This window comes from Symphodus melops (assembly GCF_947650265.1).
Source record: "Symphodus melops genome assembly, chromosome: 13".
Classification (NCBI taxonomy): domain Eukaryota; kingdom Metazoa; phylum Chordata; class Actinopteri; order Labriformes; family Labridae; genus Symphodus; species Symphodus melops.
The window spans coordinates 13,553,751-13,576,482 of NC_136703.1; the positions used below are offsets into that span (position 1 = coordinate 13,553,751).

Consider the following 22,732-nt stretch of genomic DNA (forward strand, 5'->3'; position numbering starts at 1 on the left):
TTTAATTGCTTGCCCATACATAATTAATGTATGTGGAGGTAATAGCTATGTTCACTAACAGCACTCAATGCTGAACATTAATTAAACTACACAAATTCCTTCTAATCCCTGATGAAAAAACACTTACTGGGTAGAAGCCTAATGTTTCCATAAACTGTTGCTAAAAACAAAACAAAAAACTACTCTATTTGTCATTGACAACTTTTTTTCTTTAGCAGTGTCGAGATCTTAGTGCAATATCTAAAATATATTCCCCATATAATATAATGTATTTTTTGTTCAAGTTTTAGTTGTTATATTTGTGTTGTTGTTCGATTGGATTTTTTAATTACGCTACATATTCATACGTGTAGGCTATTGTTTATTTACTCTGTGTTGTATGACAATCAAATACACGAGCTCGTGCTCTGTTTCCGATGACAGCACTTGAAAGTCTGAACGCACTCCGAGGGAAACACACGCGGCCAGCAGGGGACTCACTCACTAATCATTTCAACCAATGGCACCTGTACGTTTCAAAGCTAAATGCCGGGAGGCAACCTACTGTCTTCTGAATTGATACTATCTGTAGTCTCAGAACGTAAAGACAATAGATCAGCCTCACTGTGCTCATTTGGCAACTGGTTACATGAATAAAGAATAAGCGGAACAGGTGTAAGGGTCAACTTCTCGTTAGTTTAAGGTAAGTGACATCCAACATGCCTTTTCATATTACGTTTTAGTGGATTCCTTCTGTCATGTTAAGAGACTGACCGGTTTGTATTTATCCGCGGAAGATGTGTCTTTTCTAGACCAGCTTAAAGGGAGAAGAAATGACTTTTACATGTGGTGTTTCGTCTTTGAATGAAGACCACACTTTGAATAAGAATAGTCTGTTCTTCCTCTTTCGTTTTTCTGCTGTAAATCGTGTAGCTGAACGACTATTTTTATTTACGATTTTGAATTTGTATATAAGATTGCCAAGTTATTTGAGCTGTAAATATAATTTGTAAATATCAGTTAATGAAACACCGCTTGTATCTATTGTCTAAAGGCAATAGGGAACGTCATAGTATTTTGGCAATGACGTCAAAATAATTGATCAACGTTTTATTTATAAATGAGTTCATATGACGCAGATTTTGACAATAGCCTAAGTACTCTTTCACATTTCCAATCTATGAGCCCGAACGTTTCCATACTTTTTAACGTTGTCTGGTTAGATATGTACCCTCCTCCTTTTAGTCATGGCAAACTGGACTGACTGGTTGTCCTTTTGAGACAACTTGTTCTGTGTGGTTCTTTATCTTTTCTGAAACACCAAAAGAGTGTCCTGTTGAATCAATAATGAAGGAGGCTGGCTTGAGAAAAGGGTGAATTAATTATGACCAAGTAAGAGTGAGTCTCTTACTGAACAGTGATCACCTGAGGACATGCAGATGTCTCACATTGCTTTAATATCCTGTTTCACACAGCAGGAAACAGTTGCTTATTATTTCTACACTTGAAGATCATGTCAGGCTCCACCTTGCAAACTCCCACTGAGATGACAGCTCATTTTTGTGAGGCGTGTATAAAGCAGGTGTTGATACAGGGTGGCGTGTGTGTCAATTATTAACCTGTGTGGGAGACGCAGGTTGAACCTGTCGTGTCACAGCGCACCTGCTGCCACGTGGGTCCTGGAGGACTGGCCAGAGCAGGTGAACTCAGGTGTTTACTAAGAGGTGTGGTGTGTTTTTGCACACCCTCACCCTGTTCTCTCCAACCCTATGGGACTGTTTCCTAAAGAGACAGGGAGGGAGGAGCTGAGTTGGCTCGAGTACCTGCTGCTATGACACTTGCAGAGACACACAGACAGGATTTTAGTTTTATGACAGGAGGTCAGAATTTGACAAGTGTTCTTCAGAGATTGCTTGACGTTCTCGTGTAAAATGAACAAACATTTGCAGCCAGCCACAGTGGATTAATTATTTTTATTTTCTGTTTTTAGCAGCTTTGTGAAAAAGACTGGATCATGCGTTGGTACTTGCGTCGGCGTGTGTCCCCCCTGAAGCTGGTGCTCCTTGCGGGGACTCTTTTCATGGTGGCCCTCGTTGTTCTCCAGAGGGATGTCAGCTCTTCATCTTCTGGTGACCCCTGGTTTCAGGAGCTGGTTGACAAGGGCGACAAGGTGATGGTCATGGTGCGAGATGCTGTAAACAACATTGGCTTCCAGATTGGAGCTCCGGAGCCTCCACCAGTGGGGTCCCAGCCCACCGAGGATGCCAACTGCCCTGCTGGATTCTACTCCCAGTCTGAGCTACAGCCTTACCTGGAGAGACCACCCCAGGACCCCAACGCCCCTGGGGCTGATGGGAAGGGATTTCATAAAAGCTCTATGTCTCCAGAAGAGGAGAAGGAAAAATCAGAGGGAATGACACGGCACTGTTTTAACCAGTTTGCCAGCGACCGCATATCACTCAGTCGCAGTCTTGGGGATGACACAAGGCCTCCAGAGTAAGAAAATGATCCGAAATTATTCTACGACTAATCAATATTTCACCGTAAGTGTGCTGACATTTTCATGTCAGGCCTGCTGATACCCTACATCTCAGCTGGGGGTCATGTTTGAATGAATGGAATCTGTGATTCATGGCTTTAAGGCAGTCTGTTACCAGGGGTTCTTTATTAAATAAGCTGATCATTTTTAGTTGTTTGCACAATTTGCTTTAATTACTTTTTGTTTGCAGAACATGAGTATCAGGAGGGGCCTTTTAGACATGTTTCCACGAGACCACCAGTGTTTCATCACGTTTGCTTCTCACGTTCACAGGTGTGTACACAGGAAGTTTCCTCGCTGTCCTCCTCTGCCGACCACCAGTGTTATTATTGTCTTCCACAATGAGGCTTGGTCTACCCTCCTCAGGACTGTCCACAGCGTCCTGCACACATCCCCTGCGTCCCTTCTCAAAGAGATCATCCTGGTAGATGATGCCAGTGTTGCAGGTGGGAAATTCTAAACATTGATACAATGTAATGAAATGTTTCATAGATCAGTAAGATAGGTAAATATATCTGTCGTAGCCTATAGCTAACTATTGGAGAGGAATTTGTGAGGAAAAGCAGAAATGCAAGCCACATTTGATTGATTCATGTGGGTTTTTCTTTACTTGTTTTTAGAAATGATTTTTGATGTGCTTCAAAGATAATCTGCTCTTCATGTTGTCCTGACAAGCAGGTACTTAATGTATAAAACATGTCCAAGTCATAAACTAGTAAAGTGTTGTAAGAGACTAGATAATCACTAGGAAGCACTGGTTGTATAAGTAATTCATTAATGTCAGGAAATTATCACAAATATATTTCTGAGCTTATAAATGATATTTGAACTAGGGCTGGGCAATATATCGAGTTTTTAAGATCTGTCTATCAGTCAGTCAGTGATTGTTTTTCATCCAGACAGCAGTCACAAGGATATTTATCAGTGCCAAGCCACCACTTCTGCATATTTTCCTAGCTACACATTAAACCAGTCTTCTGCAGTGTTGAAACTGTAATGTATGATCTCTAACGATATTTTCAAACACGATATAGAGTGAGACAATATTGATATAGTTCATGTTGCATTAAAATAATGTCATGCTCGTCTTCTGTAGAGCTGCCAGTTCGCCTATTTCTCATCTCTCTCTCTCTCTCTCTCTCTCTCTCTCTCTCTCTCTCTCTCTCTCTATCTCTCTTTCTCTCTCTCTCTCTCTCAAAACTTTAATAAATACCAAATCCCTGTTTATTTTGTGATGCAGAAAATTGATTAATTTTACAAACAGGTATTTTATTTTCATGTACTTGTGCAACTGACTGGTAATATAAGACATGTTGATATATATTGAGTATCGCCATTTAGCGAAAAAATATCGAGATATGAGTTTTGGTCCATATCGTCCAGCCTTAGCTTACATTTCAGAGTTCCTATGGAAGCTTGACTTTCTCTGTTAACCCTGATTCTTAATAAGACATCTTAGAATGATTAAAGTTTTGCATTCAAACGAGCTTTTCACACAAATAAGTAAAAGGCATGTTGGGTCTTTGAAATTGCAAAAGATTGTGGTGTGCAGTGGCACATGAAATAACTGTCATAAATGACGCTGACAATTTGTGTTTTACAATAGGCAGGTATGGTTGTCCTAAGGTGAAATGCAAACTAAAGTGATTTTATCTTAAAGTAAACAGCAGCTTTTTTTCTAGTTTGCATAGGAACATGTTTTACTATGCAAACAGTCGAACTTGTCACTGGATCACTATACAGAAGCTCCATAATCATGTTTTTACCCATTTTATTATATATTTTTTTTACTTTAAATCATAGATGACTACAGTAGTGAATGTAAACAGGCACTGGAGCCTCTGTTCTGGATATTAGTTTATTAGCACCTATACATACTGTTCCCACAGTTGTCCTCCTGTGACTCTCATCTGCATGCAGGACTACAAGTGTGTGCATGACTGTAACGTTGCATCTTATCTAATCTTAAATACAGATCAGTGTTTCAGACAGTACCAACGATGCAGCAAAAACTTCGAGTGGCTTTTAAATATCACGGAAGATCTTTTGACCTTTTTGAAGTAAAACATGATTGTCTTATATAAATAATTATTTGTCGGTTCAAAGAATATATGACAATTTCAACACACTCTCAATATGATACAACACTGAGACATAATATGCCCTGCACAATGCTACATGTATCTTCAAACACTACTAACATCTAAATTAAAATCATTTATTTTCGTCCTTGTCGGTTAGCTCTGAGCTAATGTGCTGTTCCTCTCAGCTATATTTACAGGTTCCGCTAAAGCCACACTTCTCTTTTTTGCGACCACAGGAACATCTTTCATTAAGTTTCAATTTGGTGGATTCCTTTTGTGACTGAAACTTATAACAAATGTACGGCATGTGGTCAAAAGCTTTTTGAAAGGAAATGTGACCTAGTTTTACGAGAAACGTTTCCACTTCATTGCTGTTTCTTCTGAGAGTAGCTTCATAGTTATAAATGTGAATATCCTTCTCTTTTTTCTTCTACGGGCAAGCACACTTCTGCTTTAAAATGACAGTCAGACAATATTTTTTCAACAGATCTCTATGGTTGGTCTTTAGCATCTCAGATTGAGAATGAGCTAAATTTGATTGTTGTTTAAACTTCTTCAGACCACCTCAAGACCCCATTGGAGGAATATGTGCGTCAGCTGAAGATTGTCAAGGTAGTGAGGCAGCCGCAGAGGAAGGGTCTCATCACTGCCAGGATGCTGGGTGCCAGTATTGCTCAGGGCGAGGTGCTAACCTTTCTGGATGCACACTGTAAGAAAACACGCTCTCGACAAATGCACAACTGAAATGTGAAGTACCTGTGTGTTTAAAAAAAGTACACATACGTAATGCATACACAAATCCATAAAAGTAGCTCATTTTGATGTAAGACTAACATGTGCGGGAGGCCATGCTTTGCATTAACACTGCAGCCAAAAGTGACCTTAATCTGAATTTTCATCTATGTAAATCAGATCGATTTTTTATGACAATTTCAAGAGCACATATCGCATTGAATCAGTCGGTTTCATATCAGATTTGGGCCTCTTTCATATGAGGATTCCCACGGTAGTCTGATACATGTCACATAGCAATGTGAATAGCCAAGCAAAAAAATCTGATCTGAGCAACAAAAAATAAAAATCTGAATTGAGCATTGAGGCTTGCAGTGTGAACGCAGCTTTAAGTGTCCACATCTGACCTCTGTCCCTGTTTAGGTGAATGTTTCCATAGTTGGCTCGAGCCTCTATTGGCCCGCATTGTGGAGGAGCCCACAGCTGTGGTTAGTCCTGAAATTTCCTCCATTGACCTCAACAACTTTCACTTCAACAAGCCTGTCACCACCAGCCGCGCTTACAACCGTGGCAACTTTGACTGGGGCCTCACCTTCGGCTGGGAGGCGATCCCTCAAGAGGCACAGAAACTGCGCAAGGATGAAACGTACCCCGTAAAGTAAGAGAGATCCTTTTGACTGTGCCTAGAGAACATCGTGAATCATTTGAAGTGTCTGGGTTTTTTTTTTTTTTTTTTTTATTCTGGCTGTGATTCTTTTAGAACACCAACTTTTGCTGGAGGTCTCTTCTCAATCTCAAAGAAGTACTTTGAGCACATTGGAACTTATGATGACAAGATGGAGATTTGGGGTGGTGAAAATCTGGAGATGTCTTTCAGGGTTCGTCTATTTAGCTTTGCTCCCTAAGCTCCACCTATTATCTTATAAGTCCCCCTGTCATTAGCAAGTTATTGCCTTAATTTCTCCATGTTTTTAATGTGTTTTGCAGGTGTGGCAATGTGGGGGTCAGCTCGAGATCATCCCATGTTCTGTGGTTGGACATGTTTTCCGCACCAAGAGCCCCCATACCTTCCCCAAGGGAGTAGAGGTCATCACTCGCAACCTGGTTCGGCTGGCTGAAGTCTGGATGGATGACTACAAGAACATTTTTTATCGCCGCAATAAGAATGCTGCAACCATGGCCCAAACGGTCAGTGTGGCCCGCTGACGGGTAGTGCTCATTTTTGAAATGTTGAATGCACATGGAATCAGTGACTTTTATCACTGTACTCCCACTGTATCGTTGTTAGCAATTAAAAGTTAATAGTTAATCATACGGTAATCCATTCTTTTAGCATAATTATGGAGACATCTCTGACCGTCTGAATCTGAGGGAGAGGCTTAAGTGCAAGAACTTCACCTGGTACTTGCAGACTATCTACCCAGAGGTCTACATGCCAGATTTAAACCCAGTGAAATTTGGAACAGTGAGTCACTTTTCCCTTTGTCTGAATGTGGATAAAGAAAGATATTACTAACCTCACATGACTGCGGGTGTATTTCACTCATTTGTCGTGTCTGTATTTGTACTAGATAAGAAACTCAGGCTCTAAAACTTGCCTGGATGTTGGAGCGAACAACCAGGGAGGTAAACCTCTGATTATGTATCAGTGCCACAACATGGGAGGCAACCAGGTACACATACCTTGACTTACACATGAAATGAAAAAACATCATCCTAATACCATGTTCTTTGACATTGTCCGACTATCTAATTGTTAAGGATTTTCTTTTTTTTTTCTAGTACTTTGAGTACACGTCTCATAAGGAGCTACGTCATAATATTGGCAAGCAGTTGTGTCTTCATGCATTCCCCAATCCTGAGCAGGTGAAGATCGAGCTCTGCACACTGAAAGGGAAAGGCACCAGTTTGTCACCGCAACAGGAGTGGATATTTACAGAGGTAAGGCGCACTACAGGCTGGACTGAATGTTAAATTAGGAACTTCGGGGATTAATACTTCTCTATAGTTTTTGTGAGTTGAGAAAATTGAAATAATTACACGTTTGCTATGTAAGACTACAGCTGCTGGTTTGCATGGCCTGGAAGCATATTTTATTCCGGGAAATAGCACCACTACTTAACTGAATTTTTTTTTTTTAAGTTACCGGGTTTTATTGTTGTTTTTTAAGTAAGCTTTTGAGGTGCTTGAAAGACAGGAAATCTCTGCTTGCGGTCAATATCCTAAGCTAATTTAATCAACTTTTTGCTGTCAAGACAGATGTGCAAGCACTTTTCTTCTTTTGTCATTTTAAGAATGAAACATTTGTATGCCCGAAATGTTCATTTATTTAGCATAGAGCTGTTGGATAAATAGAGGAAGTGTTATTGTATTTGTTTATATTCAGACTTGTGTGTTAATTTACTTTTTATCGTATCCAACTTTGCAGGAAAATCTTATTAAGAATCCTAGTAGTGGAAAATGTTTACAACTTAAAAGAGACCAGATCCAAATGGACAACTGTGACGCGGCTAACCTCTTCCAGCACTGGAGCTTAAGCTGACCCCTAACCAGGTGACCTGTGGCACCTAATGCACCCTCCTCAGACTCTGCTCTGCAGTACTGACTCAGCGCTGATCCAGGCGGCGTCATACTGTGGAGCTCAGTTGATGCTTTATACTGAGTAGAGATATGAAGATGAAGGACACAGTAAAGACAGTCACATCTATTGAAGACGCTTGGGTTGGCCTTAAATTATTTTAAATTTTGTCATGAAGTAAACTGGGGAGAAGACATTTAATGGTGGTTTGGGTATTAGCAGTCGGCTTTTTGACTTGACACCCAGGAGGGACAGCTTGATGGTGTATCGCTTTCTGCATGGAAAGATCTTAATTCAGGGAATTGACACTCCGGTGTAAAAATAATGCTTTTAAGTGACTTTTTTTTGTCTGACATTGAATGAATGAAAAAATGTGACATGGTGCACAATAGTTTAAGATTGTTTTGTTGTTTTTTAAAATAAAAAACATAATACTTTGTGGAAGACATATGGTTATTTATATAAATGAAGTAATTTTTTATCACAGTATGTTTCAAGAGGGAATCAGAATTGCCTGGGTTTTGTATTAAAGATTGATACTTTTTGTATGATACAGTACAATAAACTGATACAATTTGTTCCATGTGCGTCAATTGCTGGTCCTATTAAATCGTACTTGTAAATGTGTGTATCTTAATTAATACTGTAACTCTCTTTAGGTAATTTAAAACAAAGTAAGTAACACTCTTTACTGATTTACCTAGCGTACAACATCCTGAAAGAATGATTAACTTATACTGTAGATGCTGAAGTTCTGACATTTATATAACTTGTGCAAACTGCACTGCCGGAGTTAATGTAGTGATAAGCTCTCTGCCACCGTGCAAGAAAGCCACAAGTCTTGCACAGATAGAGGGAACCAAGTAAATATTTGCGCAACAGTTGTTAAAGGAGTGGTTTAGGAGAAGGACACATTCTTGCCAATTACTTTCAACCTTGTCTGTGCCGACCTGAAGAGTGAGAAAAAGTGAATGAGCAGGATTTATTCTAAATTGCCAAACCTAATCTGGAGGAATGTGGAGATTTGAATTAAAGCCTGGAGTCCCCCTGTAAACCTAACGAGCTGGACTGGAGATTATATATAGTACATAGCACGAGGAAGCATTGAATTGGAGGTGTTTGTTCTTTGGAACAAAAGGGGGCAGTATAAACTTGCTGTAAGGCATTTTTGCAAGGCAAGGGTGACTGTTGAAATTTCATCATACCGTGTGTACTAGAAATAGGGAAATGAGTGTCAACAAGAGGGAAACCAAATGGGCCAGAATATGAGCACTGAGCCGCTGAGTCGCTCTGAGGTGTTTGGACAACTCAGGAGGGAGCTTTATGGAGAGCAGCAGTCCAGCCAATCCAGCACACACATATTCATCATCCTTGGAGCCTCTGTGAGTACATTCCTCTGAAATCCGCATATCATGGCATGAATAACAGTTTCCTGTATCTAAAAGTATAACTGATACACATCCATCAAACAGAATTGAAGATTTGTAGTAATATTTGATCCGTTCTACTTGTAAAAGTTGTAAACATCTACTAATTGTCCTGTTTGCTAATGTCAAGTAAATTAATCTATTTTCCACTTGGATTAAAGTACTAATAACAAGGACACATGTTTAAAACAGACTTCAATGTAACAGGATCCCAACAGAGTTGATACACACCCCTGCACTCGGGGATGTCACCGTGTGTTAGTCATAATGGGAATTCCATGTTGTCTGAAATGTGCTGCAACTACTTTTTCCCTTGACCTCACATTGAAAGAAGGGGGTCGTTTGGGAGCATAAACATACTGTCAGGCTATCATTCTTCTTTCCATCAAACATGGAAGAATTTGCTAAATCTATTTTTGTGCTAAATCAAGTTATTTTTTAACATTATGCCAAGTCTCAGAGTCCAATGTTCAAAGTACTCACATTATTCAACAGACCTACTCGGCTGTGACCACTTTTCAAAGTCCAGTGCTCTTTGGACTCTTGATTGATTCATGGAAGCAAAGGGAATTATCAGATGAGGTTACTGATCATATCTCTATTTGATTGTATTGTTTGCACAGGGGGATCTTGCTAAAAAGAAAATCTATCCAACTTTATGGTGAGTCAAACTCCAAGTTTGTCTGAATTATAAATTTAAAGCTGTTAGGCTGCTTGGTAATATGAAGAATTTGAGCATTGTCAAGTTTTCTGCATCTTTGCCAACTAATTGTCCCCTCTATAGGTGGTTATTCAGAGATGGGCTCCTCCCAGATGACACCTACTTTGTGGGTTTTGCCCGATCTAACTTGACCGTCGAAGACATCAAGACAGCATGTCTGCCTCATCTGAATGTAGAACATCTTCAACTTAGCTTTCTGACATGATATTACCTTAATGTTTGAGGGGTGTTTTAAGGAATAATTGTGTAACATTTCCCTCAGGTCACTGATGAAGAGACTGAGAGCCTCTCAGCCTTCTTTAGTAAGAACTCTTACTTCAGAGGCCGGTATGACGACAGCAACTCCTTTGCACAGCTTGAGGATCATCTGTCATCTCTGCCAGGGGGAGTGGATGCCAACAGGCTCTTCTACCTGGCTCTGCCTCCCACTGTCTACCATCATGTCAGCACAAACATCAGAGCCCACTGCATGGGTCACAAGTTAGTTGGTTGTTCTTTCAAGTTCACAGAAGAAGTATTGTACATGTTATTTGATCATGTGACTCTAATCAGCTGTGTTCAAAACAGAGGCTGGAACAGGGTGATTGTTGAGAAACCCTTTGGCCGTGACCTACAGAGTTCACAGGAGCTGTCATCCCAACTGTCCTCCCTGTTCATGGAGGACCAAATCTACCGCATTGACCACTACCTGGGTAAAGAGATGGTCCAGAACCTCATGGTACTCAGGTAACAGGATCCATAGAAAAAATTAGGCAACAATTCAGGTTAGGCAACAGCTGACCAAATTATCTGATTGGACAAGAAGCATGCCATGGATGCTGATATTGAGGACAGAACCACTGGGACTTTTAATCACATGGATATAAAATATTAGGAAAGGTAGTTGGTCTGCATTAATGGGTTGACACAAAGTAATACAAACAGAAGGAAGTGTTTAAGTGTTTCTAGAAAACAGTCTAGTTTAGGATAAGTTGCAGGACTGACAGCTTTGCAGAGTAATTGAATTAACTCTTGTTACTTTTTATTGGACACTTTTATACACTGCTTGGAGAACTGTACTGATTATCAACACTGCTGCTTAGATTTGTTTAAAGCAGGGGAGCTACAGGCCAAGTGTTGATAATCACAAACATTCTCTCACTCAGGTTTGGAAATCGCATCTTTGGACCCATATGGAACAGAAACAGCGTGGCCTCTGTGGTCCTCACCTTCAAAGAGCCTTTTGGTACGCAGGGCCGAGGAGGATACTTTGATGACTTTGGCATCATAAGGTGAGAGACAAATTATTGAATTGCATGTCACTTTTACACTTGGGGCTGTTTTTTGGCCTTTATCGAGTTGTTTTTTTCTTGATATAGGGATGTCATGCAGAACCATCTCCTGCAGATGCTCTGTTTGGTTGCCATGGAGAAGCCTGCCTCCACCAGCCCGGATGATGTGAGGGATGAGAAGGTAACACCTTTGACTTGGAGGTTAGAATAGTGAACAGTTACCCACATTTTCTCTCTAAAATTAAAGGGGATCCAAGCCAATAAACTGCTGTTGTCTTATAACCATTGATATGCTGTAGGTAAAGGTGCTGAAGAATATTGCTCCTGTTGCTGTGTCGGATGTGGTGCTCGGTCAGTACGTAGGGGACCCTGGTGGGGAGGGCCAGTCTAAGTTGGGATATCTTGATGACCCCACTGTACCAGAGGGCTCCTGCACGCCAACATTTGCCACCGCAGTGCTCTATGTCCAAAATGAAAGATGGGATGGTGCGGGCAGAACATTATGTTTATTTCTCCCTCACATATAATGACATTCTTTATGAGCATAAAGAATGTGCTGCTATTTATTGTCACAGTGACAGTCTATGTCTGCTACTTTTTCTCCAGGAGTTCCTTTCATCCTCCGCTGTGGTAAAGCTCTGAACGAGCGAAAGGCAGAAGTGCGTTTGCAGTTCACTGACGTGCCAGGAGACATCTTCAACGAGCGCTGCCAGAGAAACGAGCTGGTTGTGCGGGTGCAGCCAGACGAAGCAATCTACCTGAAGATGATGACCAAGAGGCCTGGGGTTTACTTCAGCCCGGAGGAGACTGAGCTTGACCTCACATACAAGAGCAGATACAAGGTGCTGAAGGCTCATGTTCATCAAAAGATCTGTTCAGATCTTTTTTCTACGCACAGGATAGAAAAGCTGTTTTCCCTGAAAAAGAATAAAAAACGATGTGACGGGACTAAGACCACAACAGTAATAATAGACCATAGGCTAACTTGTCAACAGACACTAACTGCAGCAAACTGCAGTTTGTGTTTTTAACTTTTAACATTTCACTTAAAAATTTTTTTATTTTTAGTGGACATTCAATAGTGTTGAAAATCTGTGGGTTAGAAAGTTATCCAAAAGAAGAAGTAAAGTGATGTAACGAAAAGGCTAAATGCAGTTTGTAAAAAACATACGTAAATTTGGCTACCAAATTGATATATTTTATAGTCCAATATAGAGCAGAATAGAATGAAATGTCAAACGGTTTTGACAGTTTGATAACATCATCCTTTAGAATGTGAAGCTCCCAGATGCTTATGAGCGACTGATCCTGGATGTCTTCTGTGGAAATCAGATGCACTTTGTGCGCAGGTCAGTTGTCCTGTTTACCCTTACTAAGGTGTTTACCCAGACTTCAGTATTCTTGACGTGTTGTATCAATACTTAATTGTTCACCTCAGCTTTTATTTATTCTGTCTCAGTGATGAGCTGCGGGAGGCCTGGAGGATCTTCACCCCACTTCTACACCAAATAGAGGCAGAGAAAAAGAATCCCATCCCTTACACCTATGGAAGGTAAAACCTGATTTCATATACTAAAAAACAAACAAACAATAACTCATGATGCACATAACTTTTTTCAGTGACTCTTCCTCCTGCTTTATTTTTTTTTGTCTCCACAGTCGGGGTCCAAAGGAAGCGGACGATCTTGTAAAGAGGGTGGGATTCCGCTATGAGGGGACATACAAGTGGGTGCAGCCCCACAAAATGTGATCCCTTCTTTCTTACACTAACAAGCACATAAACACAAACCCACACGACAAGTTTACAAAAATAAAGTTTACCGCACATTATTTTCAGCTGTGTCGCTGTCTGATTTTGTCTGCATGTTAAAACACTACTGTTTATTTTTTTCATCCTAAATCAAACCTACAAGAGGAGATGAAATGACTAGTTGCTTGATTTAAGTGTTCACCTGTAGATTTGAGATCTCTCACTCTTTCCACTCCTTTCCCCTGTTTTTGAACACCACCTGCTAACACCCTAAAATCTGTTACATGTTTATAAAACTCTGTTCTCTGCTGTTACAGTCATCATTAATAATAATACAACAATAAAAGTGATGCACACAAAGAAATATGATCACACCATACTGGGAGGGCTTGTTTGTCTGGTTTGTTAGAGGAGGTGACTACTTTAGTAATAGTCAGTCACAAAGGAGAAATGCTTGAATGTCCCTAATTTGGTAAGAATGGCTTCGAGGTAGGTGTTTTAAGCTATACTTGTTTATCAGGTTACGCTTTACAACAAGGTACACGTAATTTGTTGGAGACAAATGGGAAACTATTCACTAGGTCACCACTAAGTCATGAGTAGATAGTGAGTAATTCCTCATCGCATGTTCTAGAGTAGCTCATGATTAGTTGGTGGGAAACGAAGGGGGCACTTACTACTAGGTATCCAATAGGTAACCACTAAGTAATGCTTCAGTACTGATTACTCAGTATGATGCCTCACTTCACTCTTACGTTTTCAAAAGCTACTCTATAGAATTGGATGAGAAGTTTTTCACTATCTACCCATTAACTAATGATTAACTAGTAGTTCTTTCCCCATTAACTATGCAACAATTTGTGTGGATTATCCAGCATTCACTATATGTTTAATAATAATTAGCTACTCTAGAACATGTGATGAGGCACTACTCACTATCTACCAGTTACTTAGTGATTACTTCAAGGTTACCGAGTGGTTACTTCAAGGTTACCAAGTAGTATAATGTTTGTACATTATAGTTAAATCTTACAGTTTATATCCTGGGTCAACTCTGATTTATGTTGCTAACATTTGGAATGGTTCATTTCTCTCAACACAGGAAAAGTTTACTTAAAGGTTTAGTCAGATTTCATTTAACCAATGTTACCTATGTCTTTCTTCACCAGGTGCTTTCCTTAAGTTGGGGCCTCCAGTCAACAAATACAAACACAAACAATATTTCTACCCAATATCCTGAACCTGCCATGAGGTCAATGATATGAGCAACAGAGTGTATTGGAATGATTTCTCCCCTGGGACTGTTAAATTTCTTTTATCATCTGTTGTGTACAGTAATTTACATTCACAGTATGCATTAATAATGTCAAGGTTTTTAATAAGGCAAGCAGTGAATATATTTAAAAATTCAGGATGCACCGATGTTTAGTTTGAAAATGAGTATTTGTTGATATCTGTCCTGTTGACAAACATCAGCCCATCAGCAAATAAAGAAGCATGAACCCATGTCAGTAAGCAATCCAACTGCGAAGCAAACGCCTGAGCTAGTTTCCCAACTGCTGATTCAGTAAAGATTGTTGTCATGGTTGAATATGAAATACAGTGTCTGCAGTGTGGGAGGATGACACTGTCTCTGGGAAAGATCAGCTATTTGCAAGACATGTCACAGCTACATGTTAAGAAAGGTGACCGTTAAAGTCAATTTGACTACATAACAGTTCTTAGATGAATTGAAGAAAAGACTAAAAATGACAAAGAATGAATTAAAAAAAACATTGTTCCAGAATCAGCGATCGACTACAGTGTTATTTTTAATGTCAGCATCTGCCCTGATTTTCACAATTGGTGCATCTTAATTTAAAATACACATTTACTAGCGAGTTGATTTTGGATACCACTAGAAAAAAGTTGCAACAATAAAGCATACATGTCAGTTTTTCTTCAACAGGTTGCTTTTTGTGTTTTTACTTGTGATGATTTAATAGATTTGAATGTCTGGATGCTCAAGTAAAAAACAAACCACAGCAAAAACAGTACAATTAAAAAAACGACTGTTTTTTTTTCTTTTTAATTGAGCAGTTTTTTCTATCAAACACACATTCTTTTAAGAATAAATAGATTTAGCTGCGATGAGAAAACGTGTTAAAGTGTCAAAAATATTTGGATCTGTTTGGCTATTAGAGGCTACAAGCCTTGCTTATCTCTTTGACAAAGTAGTTCCTCTTTTCAAACTTTATCGAAAATTTGTTTGAGACTTTTGATGTGAAGATATTCTTTCACGCTTGTCATTTCCTTCAATGTAGTCCTGCATGGCTGCTCCATCTTCAATTCCCCTCGCATACAGACGCACCAACTGGCCATGAATCCTGAGAACAAGTATATTCTTTTTATTTTGTTAAATCTGAATGAAGAAATAACCATTTTTTTCTGTTTATATATGTAAAAGCGTATCGACTATTAAATATTAACATGTAACGTAAGTAGATCAATAAAGTACTGCAGACGTTACTCAAACACAGCATGGATGGTTGTACTTTCTCTCACCTGCAGAGGATCTCAGTGAAAGGCAGAATTTCTCCGTCACAGTTCCACACAGACACAGCTGGAGTTTTGCTGCAGCATAAACCACACAAAAACTGGTTTGCTGTTTTTTGCCTTTTTGTCGATTCTGGTTTTGAACCTTTATCTGCCAGGTGCTGCTGGGATCCACTCCTGCTTACAGTCTCAATGTAGCCTGTCTCTTCATCATCAACCACATCAATCTGTCCTCTAATCTCATCGAATGACTCCTCCTCTTTTCCAGGGGGAAGAGAGAAACGGACAGCCTTAACCCGATGAACCTCAACGAATGGCAGGTCAAACTAAAACAAGGCAGGAGAGAGATTGAGTCAATAAGAGTTGGAATGTGCTACAGCAGCATTGAATTGATACAAAATATTACCCTTACCTGGTCCTGTGAGCTTGTGTGCCTGTAGAGGTACTTGAGGAATCCAAGTGGGTGAGTGTCCCAGACCAGGATGAGGTCACCTGTGCCATCTGCAAGGTGAGCTGAGGGTGAGAGGCCCAATGGACTCTTGGGACAAGAGCTTGACATACAAGTGAGTGACACACACCTGAACCTTCCCTCCACACTTACCCACTCACCTGGAGAGACAGAAACGGAGAAAAAATGTTAAACTTTTATGTAAAATTTTTTCTATAATCATTGATGATTCTTTGACAACCATGATGTTGTTTAATCCAGTATACCCTCTTGTGCAAACTTTACTACCAAATCCTTTTCAAAACTGGCTAAACTTGTTTGGGTTATTGTTCAAACATTGGTTTGAGTTTACATTCTCTGATTACTTCCTTAAGCGATACATACTTTATGCTTCAACTGAAGCAGAACAAAAAGCTTTTAAAAAAATGCATCATACTAAAAGTGATCTATTGTGTAAATTTAATTAATCCTAAACTGCAAGTGAATGCATTTAAAATCATACTTAATAAAAGACTCAAGCTGGAGAGAACAGCAAATCCTACAATCCAATAAAGGAAAAGTTATATTGTGCATCCAAACCCAGAGGTTGCATTATCATGTACCTTTATTCACAAGAGTTCCAAGACAATACGGCTATTTAAGGATTATAGCTACTGTATATGAGCTAAAATACATATGAAGCGCACATGGATGACTTAATGCTATTACCTTCTGAGTCATTATTGAACTGGCTGTAGTGAGAGCTGTGCAGGGAGCTTGAGTCTGAAGAGAGAGGGAAGAGTCTTTCTGTGCTTCTTGAGCACACACTGCATCTAAACACACACATGCAAAACAAAGAACGCTCACTCTGATTGGAATTCTGTGAAATAACAAGTTTCTCAGCATTCACCCATTCATGATGCGAGCATCATAAACCCTTTAGCTGACAGCCAGAGGCAGCCAGCTTAGACAAAGAGCAAAGTATTGTTAACTCCAAAAGGACACAAAAGCTCTTCTTTCATCTAGATCAAGTTCCTCTTTGCCCTTGTTTGTACCCTCCTTAAGGGGCACCCAACACCTGAGTCCTAGTTGCACTTGATAGCAGTTGCAATGTCTCAAATAGTGAATTTGAAACATTTCACCACTGCTTAAAAAGATAAGCCATGACATGAATTATGATATTTAGTCATACTGTAACTGTGATGCAGGAAAATTATAATTGCAATCTTATTTATCGGTGTTTTACCCTGCAAGGCAACGTGTTCTGTCTCTGGGGCTGGAAAGCACTGGGTCTGCTGGTAGATACTCAACTATGCCCGCATAGCTTCTGTTGCTCAGGTAAACCACGGTACCTACACAAAGAGAACAGTTAGACGAGTCGACAATTTTACAACCAGAGAGGTTTGAACAGCAGTGTAGAAAAACTTATACAGGGACATTTATGTCTTTTTTACACAAGGTGTTTTATAAAGGCTTATAGCCTTATACTATAAGGTATAAACTGTATAAACGAAGTGGACACATACTTGTTGTGTGAATTGCTGTTCTGAAGCCAAGATTTCAGCATGTCAGACATTGCTACTTGGGTGTTTTTGGAGTCAGAAGCGACTATATTTGGAGAAGAGGGACATCCCTTGTGGTTGATAAGGTTGATAAGGTAGCCACGCCCTAAAGAATCCCCCACTTTATTGTTTGCTTTACTTTAAATGGGACCTTTTTTTGCCAAATTAACATAATGCTGCATTGAAGAAGACGACTCCAAAGGTTAACTTATAAGGTTTTTCTTTCTCTTGGGTAATACAAATTCTGAGAAGAAGGCTCAATTTCTCAACTGGTTTTATACAATCAAACTTGTTTTTTCTAACTACAGTCGACCCCTGCTAGCCATTAAAAGGAGGCGTGATGAAGACACTTCTGCTTTGGTTTCACTTTGGAAACCAATTTGCAATGTCCCTGTTTTACAATAAGATATGTGACAATTTGAAAATGCGTTCAAACTTCAAACTGAACATACGTCTGAAAGCATCTACTGCAGGCATTTCTGTGTGCTACATTAAAGCCTCAGTCATACCCGAATAGTCGTATCGGAGAGGTCCCATCCAGCGATGTTTTTCACTTTCAGCCAGTACGTCCCCATAGAAGCCATAACCCAAAAGAGACACAGAGTAGCGCACAAATGCAGAAGCTTGATGAACCGAACACACATCCAGGGGCTGAGAGTCACCTGCAAGGTGTGGTAGGAAATATAAAGCCATGCAAAATTAATTGTGCTTAATTTGACAAAATTGTGTGGGGGACTTATGACGTTGATTTAAAAATTAGTAATTGATAGGAGTGAAAAGTGTTTCTTACCAATGATAATGTGCAAAGCTGAAGTAACAGGGTCGATTACTCCCACTGTGGCAAAACACACACAGTCTGTAGAACCTACAGCAAACACAATACAGCGGGATGTGAATGTTTCTGTGCATGTCCCTGTTCTCAATGAAACACCATCAGTTGTAATAGTTCATAACATCATCGTTACCTGCAGGGATTATGCCGATATGCAGCGGACATGGATGCAGAGTGACAGTGGGATCATTCTCACAAAAGCCTGCCTCTTGTTGTGTCCGCCCAATCAAACCGTGAAGTATTTCGCTGAACATGCCATCTCCGCCCACACACACCACACTGTTGTAAACACATACAAGAGTTTCTGTCAGGCGAGCACCTCCCAGCAGGCTTAACTGTGACAATGAGCTCATACCACAGTGTTTGCACTACGGTGTAGACAGCTCTCACCCGTCAAAGCCTGTCAGGTCTTTCTTCAGGAGGTGGTCTCTGGCTTGATTTGCCCGTTCAGTCACTAATCAGATAATATCATCATGAAAATAAATTACTTGTAAAGCAAGCTAAAGGTCATCTTTGAGACACAGTTTCTAGAAACCTCTTCTCAAAAATTATAAATGCAGTTGTAAGTTCATTGCGCTTTACCTATTACATGAGAGCTGATACCAGCCAGCTCAAACAGCGGGGAAACTAAAGAGTGGTAGATTCCTCTTCCTTTCTTCTTCCCTCCAAAAGGGTTGATAAACACCAACAGCCTGTTTGGGCGCAAAGGACCTACAAGATGAAAATGATATATATTCTTAATTGTAAAACAATCAACATAAGGGAGCCATACAACTTGACACCTTGTCTAATCATCCATCCTTACTGTGAGTTTTGAGAGCTGCTCTTAAGTGTTTAGTCCACTGGTCTCTGAGGACTCTACTCAAGCAGCTGAACTGGGTTTGGCCCAGTCTCCAAAGCAACCCATAAGAGCCCCCACTGCTGCTGCGCTTCACGTAGAAAACTGCAGTTGAAGGGTGGATAAAGGAGACAAAAACCACAACATCATAAACATGGGCGCTAACAAGATCACGTTTACCGAGAATGTAAATCTACTGTGTGGCTCACTCGTCAATTATTCATATTCTCATCTCCTTTGATTTCAAGTGCAAAGATAAGCACTGCCTCATGTTGTGCTATCATTTACTTCAGTCTGACTGTGGCGTTTGGTTTGTGATACCCGAGAATCTACCAAGAGAACCCACCAGTGAAGTCTTTGTCTGTGTCCTCAACTGACTTCTTGGGCAGGATCTCCACCCGGCCCTCCTCCACTCCAACTATCTCCGCCACAGGTACTGAAACTTTGATAACACACACAGCACTGCATCTTCAGTGCATTTCTTTGCATACAATGAAAAAATACATTTTTGTAGGCATTTAAAACCATGATACGCGTAGCAAATATTGTATGATGGCAGTATTCCATTAAGCTGCTTATTTCTCTACAACACTGTGCTTGAACAAGTCAAAATGGGTCTTTTGAATTATTGTTGTTAATTCTGACTCATTGGCACCAATAAAAAGCGCAGGACCATCCTATACAAAAGTCCAATTATGACAGATTTACAGATACTGGCCGTGGGAGATTTGGGATCCAAGGCCTGTGTAAAACAGATGTAATTTCCTTAATAATTGTATTTCAAGGGTTTTTAATTGTGTACAGTTAGGCCTGTTTTTGTTGTGTACAAATACAACCCCTACAGTATATTATTACATAACCTTGTGCCAGTGCCAGTGGGTGAGATCTCTGTCTCTGTTTTCAGTAAACTGTCTCAGAGGGTTGTATTTCATGTTAATGCTGTTTGACTTGTTCTACGTGTTTTCTACAAGCAGAAGGTTTAATTAAAAGGCGTTATATGGCCAAACTTACATGTAAGCCGACATACAGATTGTTGTATAAAGTGTTTTAATCTACTGGTTAAAAATGTAGTCTATCTTGTTGACAAGCTTGTTTATATATATATGCCTACTGTAGACAGAAAACAGACAGTGGCGTGTACTGTAGGTAATATTTCCCTCTGTTCATGCGTGTTTAATTTCTCATGTTAATACGCGAACGAACAATGTAAATGATTACTGACACGAGTATTTAATGCAATTTAGCAAATCTGTCGGAAAGTAAGGAGACACTTACCTGTTTTCTTATCGCAGTTCTTCTTATCTAACTCGGTCCAGTTGAAATGCCAGCCTGTCAGGACAGCCCGGTATCTTTTATTATCGACAAACAGACTTGACTCCATCCTCATGTCTGTCTCCATCTTGAAGTATCTCGTCTTGTTTCTCAAAAAAAACCTCACATATTAAACTAACAACGTTTACATATTTAGAGAAGTTAGCCTACAGTAGGCTGGAAATCTGATCTCTCACCATTTGTCAACAACCTGGAGTCTTTATTTCACAAAGTTTCCATCTCCCCCTGAGTGAACCTGAAGATCATTTTATATTAAAAAAAAATATATATATATATATATATATGTAGAGCATTGTTCCAGGGACATGAAGGCAGCGCCTTGCACACGGGCTTTTATTCTAAAAATCGTTTCCTCTTCAGTCCCTCCCAGGTGACACCGGCTCATTTGCATACTACCCTGCTGATTGGAAGCCAATAGTTTACCTGAAGCGTTAGTCAGTTGCTGTAGCAACACAAATCCCTTTCAAATTTAAAGAAAAATGTCATAATGACACACTTGTTTTTTTCAATTGCCCACTGTACAAATTCTGTGAAGAAACCTAATTGTTAAAAAGTTCAGGCATTTGAACGTCGACATGTATTTGAATAAACTGATGACAGATAAAGATTATATTTGTTTTCTTATAAAAAGTTGACCTAGTTGTAGAGATCTAGTAGGCCTACATGTTAACAAATTAATAGAAAGCATCAGTTAAAATGGCAACTAGGATCTATCTAGAACCCAACAAAGTGTCCCTCAAAACCCTTCCCTTTAAAACTAGAAGTCTGTGTTTTCAGACTAAGCATTAAATTCATGTCACCCGTATGACTACAACGGAGTGCTGATTGGTTATAAAATACATAAAGCTTATATGTACGTATACTTGAATTATTAAATGTTTTGAAGTAATGTTCACTTTTTATCAGGCAAAATCAGAGTATAAGAGACAGAAATTAAGACCTTTCATGGACATGCACTCTGACCAATCTATAGTTCGGTTCTAGACTGGGCATCAAAAAGTGTAAAAGACTGTTCACCTTTAACTAGACTTCAAGACTTGTTACTGGGGAACTCAAGTGTTGTTTAGGACTATAAGCTATAACAGGCAATGTTTTAAATCTAAAGCTATTGAAGCAAACACCTAAGCCCATAATGTATTCAATTTTATTCATTCATTTCATTTATTTGTACGACCCATGACGATAATAACGAGGTATGCAGCACTAACAGAGCACACAATTTAATACATATACATCATGCTCCCCGACTGAGGTTAGAGCCACAATTTAGTGCCAGTTAAACAGTCTGGCTCTACCTATCTCCACACAGTATTCAAGGCTGTATCATCTCAGAGAGGGAAAAAAGCCCTCTTAAAGAAACACATTCTTGCAGCTGAAAATATTCATTTGAGAGAATCAAAAAGCTTTAAATATTAAAGGTGCTTTTGTGGAACTGTACTTTTTTATAAATGTGTTATAGTAAAGTCATCAAGTTCATAAAGTGGTTCCCTACATTTCAATTATTATTTGTATTAGCACGCTTAGATTAGACATAGGTAGGCTATATAGAATTATATTTTAATTTTAATGCATCCGTATCCATTTTAATTAGTTGTGTAGGTTTTGAAAAAAGGATGCAATTAGGACTGATTCCAATATGAGTTACATAAGAAAATCTTATGAGGGATAGGCTGTCCAAATAAATATGTATTCATAATTTCAATGCTGCAATGGGTCCATTTCACATTAAGTAAATTATAGCAACATGAACAATAACACGTTTAGTTTTTAACCATTCCTGGATGAGTGAGTAAAAACAATCACTTATTTCACTCAAACACTGATGGAAAACCAACTTTGGATACTGGATGTATTTATAAGTTTCAGGGATTGATTTTCTTATTTTTTTTTTTTTTTTTATTTATACACCAGGTGGTAAGTACATATTTAAAGTGAGAACAGACGTACAGTAGGGTAAGGAACATGGGGGAATTACAGTTGGGGGAGAGATAAAAAGAAGGGGGGAAACAGAATAGTACTATTAATAGTAAAAATGCCGATTATAAACGTGTGTGTGTGTGTGTGTGTGTGTGTGTGTGTGTGTGTGTGTTTTGAGGGGAACTTGTATGGGAGAGAATGAGAAAAC

General features: G+C 39.4%; 3 protein-coding genes across 6 annotated transcripts; 2 read left to right on the plus strand and 1 right to left on the minus strand.

Annotated features, from left to right (window-relative positions):
• Window positions 1–438: 438 nt before the first annotated feature.
• Window positions 439–8,351, plus strand: galnt6 (UDP-N-acetyl-alpha-D-galactosamine:polypeptide N-acetylgalactosaminyltransferase 6 (GalNAc-T6)). 3 transcript variants are annotated; one of them, XM_079360260.1, is made up of 11 exons: window positions 439–682; window positions 1,970–2,475; window positions 2,792–2,964; window positions 5,162–5,311; window positions 5,758–5,992; window positions 6,095–6,212; window positions 6,322–6,522; window positions 6,668–6,799; window positions 6,906–7,007; window positions 7,117–7,275; window positions 7,763–8,351. In XM_079360260.1, exons 2-11 carry the CDS (start codon window positions 1,994–1,996, stop codon window positions 7,874–7,876), a joined length of 1,866 nt encoding a protein of 621 aa, XP_079216386.1. In that variant the 5' UTR covers window positions 439–682; window positions 1,970–1,993; the 3' UTR covers window positions 7,877–8,351. The 3 variants fall into 3 exon arrangements, with proteins under 3 accessions (XP_079216386.1, XP_079216385.1, XP_079216387.1); XM_079360259.1 differs by having other exon boundaries at window positions 1,973–2,475; XM_079360261.1 differs by lacking the exon at window positions 439–682 and adding an exon at window positions 738–755.
• A 762-nt stretch (window positions 8,352–9,113) lies between these two features.
• On the plus strand, window positions 9,114–15,118 carry LOC306834578 (glucose-6-phosphate 1-dehydrogenase-like). Of its 2 annotated transcripts, XM_079360575.1 has the most exons (13): window positions 9,114–9,294; window positions 9,963–10,000; window positions 10,124–10,232; window positions 10,323–10,540; window positions 10,628–10,786; window positions 11,206–11,331; window positions 11,419–11,512; window positions 11,631–11,817; window positions 11,938–12,173; window positions 12,604–12,680; window positions 12,791–12,883; window positions 12,991–13,056; window positions 14,251–15,118. In XM_079360575.1, exons 1-13 carry the CDS (start codon window positions 9,166–9,168, stop codon window positions 14,261–14,263), a joined length of 1,545 nt encoding a protein of 514 aa, XP_079216701.1. In that variant the 5' UTR covers window positions 9,114–9,165; the 3' UTR covers window positions 14,264–15,118. The 2 variants fall into 2 exon arrangements, with proteins under 2 accessions (XP_079216701.1, XP_079216700.1); XM_079360574.1 differs by lacking the exon at window positions 14,251–15,118 and having other exon boundaries at window positions 12,991–13,148.
• Window positions 15,119–15,145: 27 nt separating this feature from the next.
• On the minus strand, window positions 15,146–20,867 carry LOC306834577 (ceramide kinase). Its single transcript, XM_079360573.1, has 14 exons — window positions 20,784–20,867; window positions 20,551–20,696; window positions 19,622–19,717; window positions 19,243–19,380; window positions 19,020–19,148; window positions 18,828–18,891; window positions 18,571–18,716; window positions 18,396–18,470; window positions 18,115–18,267; window positions 17,290–17,395; window positions 16,773–16,876; window positions 16,029–16,225; window positions 15,626–15,942; window positions 15,146–15,447 (listed from the first exon to the last, which is right to left on the minus strand). The coding sequence occupies exons 2-14, from the start codon at window positions 20,672–20,674 to the stop codon at window positions 15,315–15,317; spliced, it is 1,782 nt and encodes a 593-aa protein (XP_079216699.1). The 5' UTR covers window positions 20,675–20,696; window positions 20,784–20,867; the 3' UTR covers window positions 15,146–15,314.
• Between the last annotated feature and the right edge of the window lie 1,865 nt (window positions 20,868–22,732).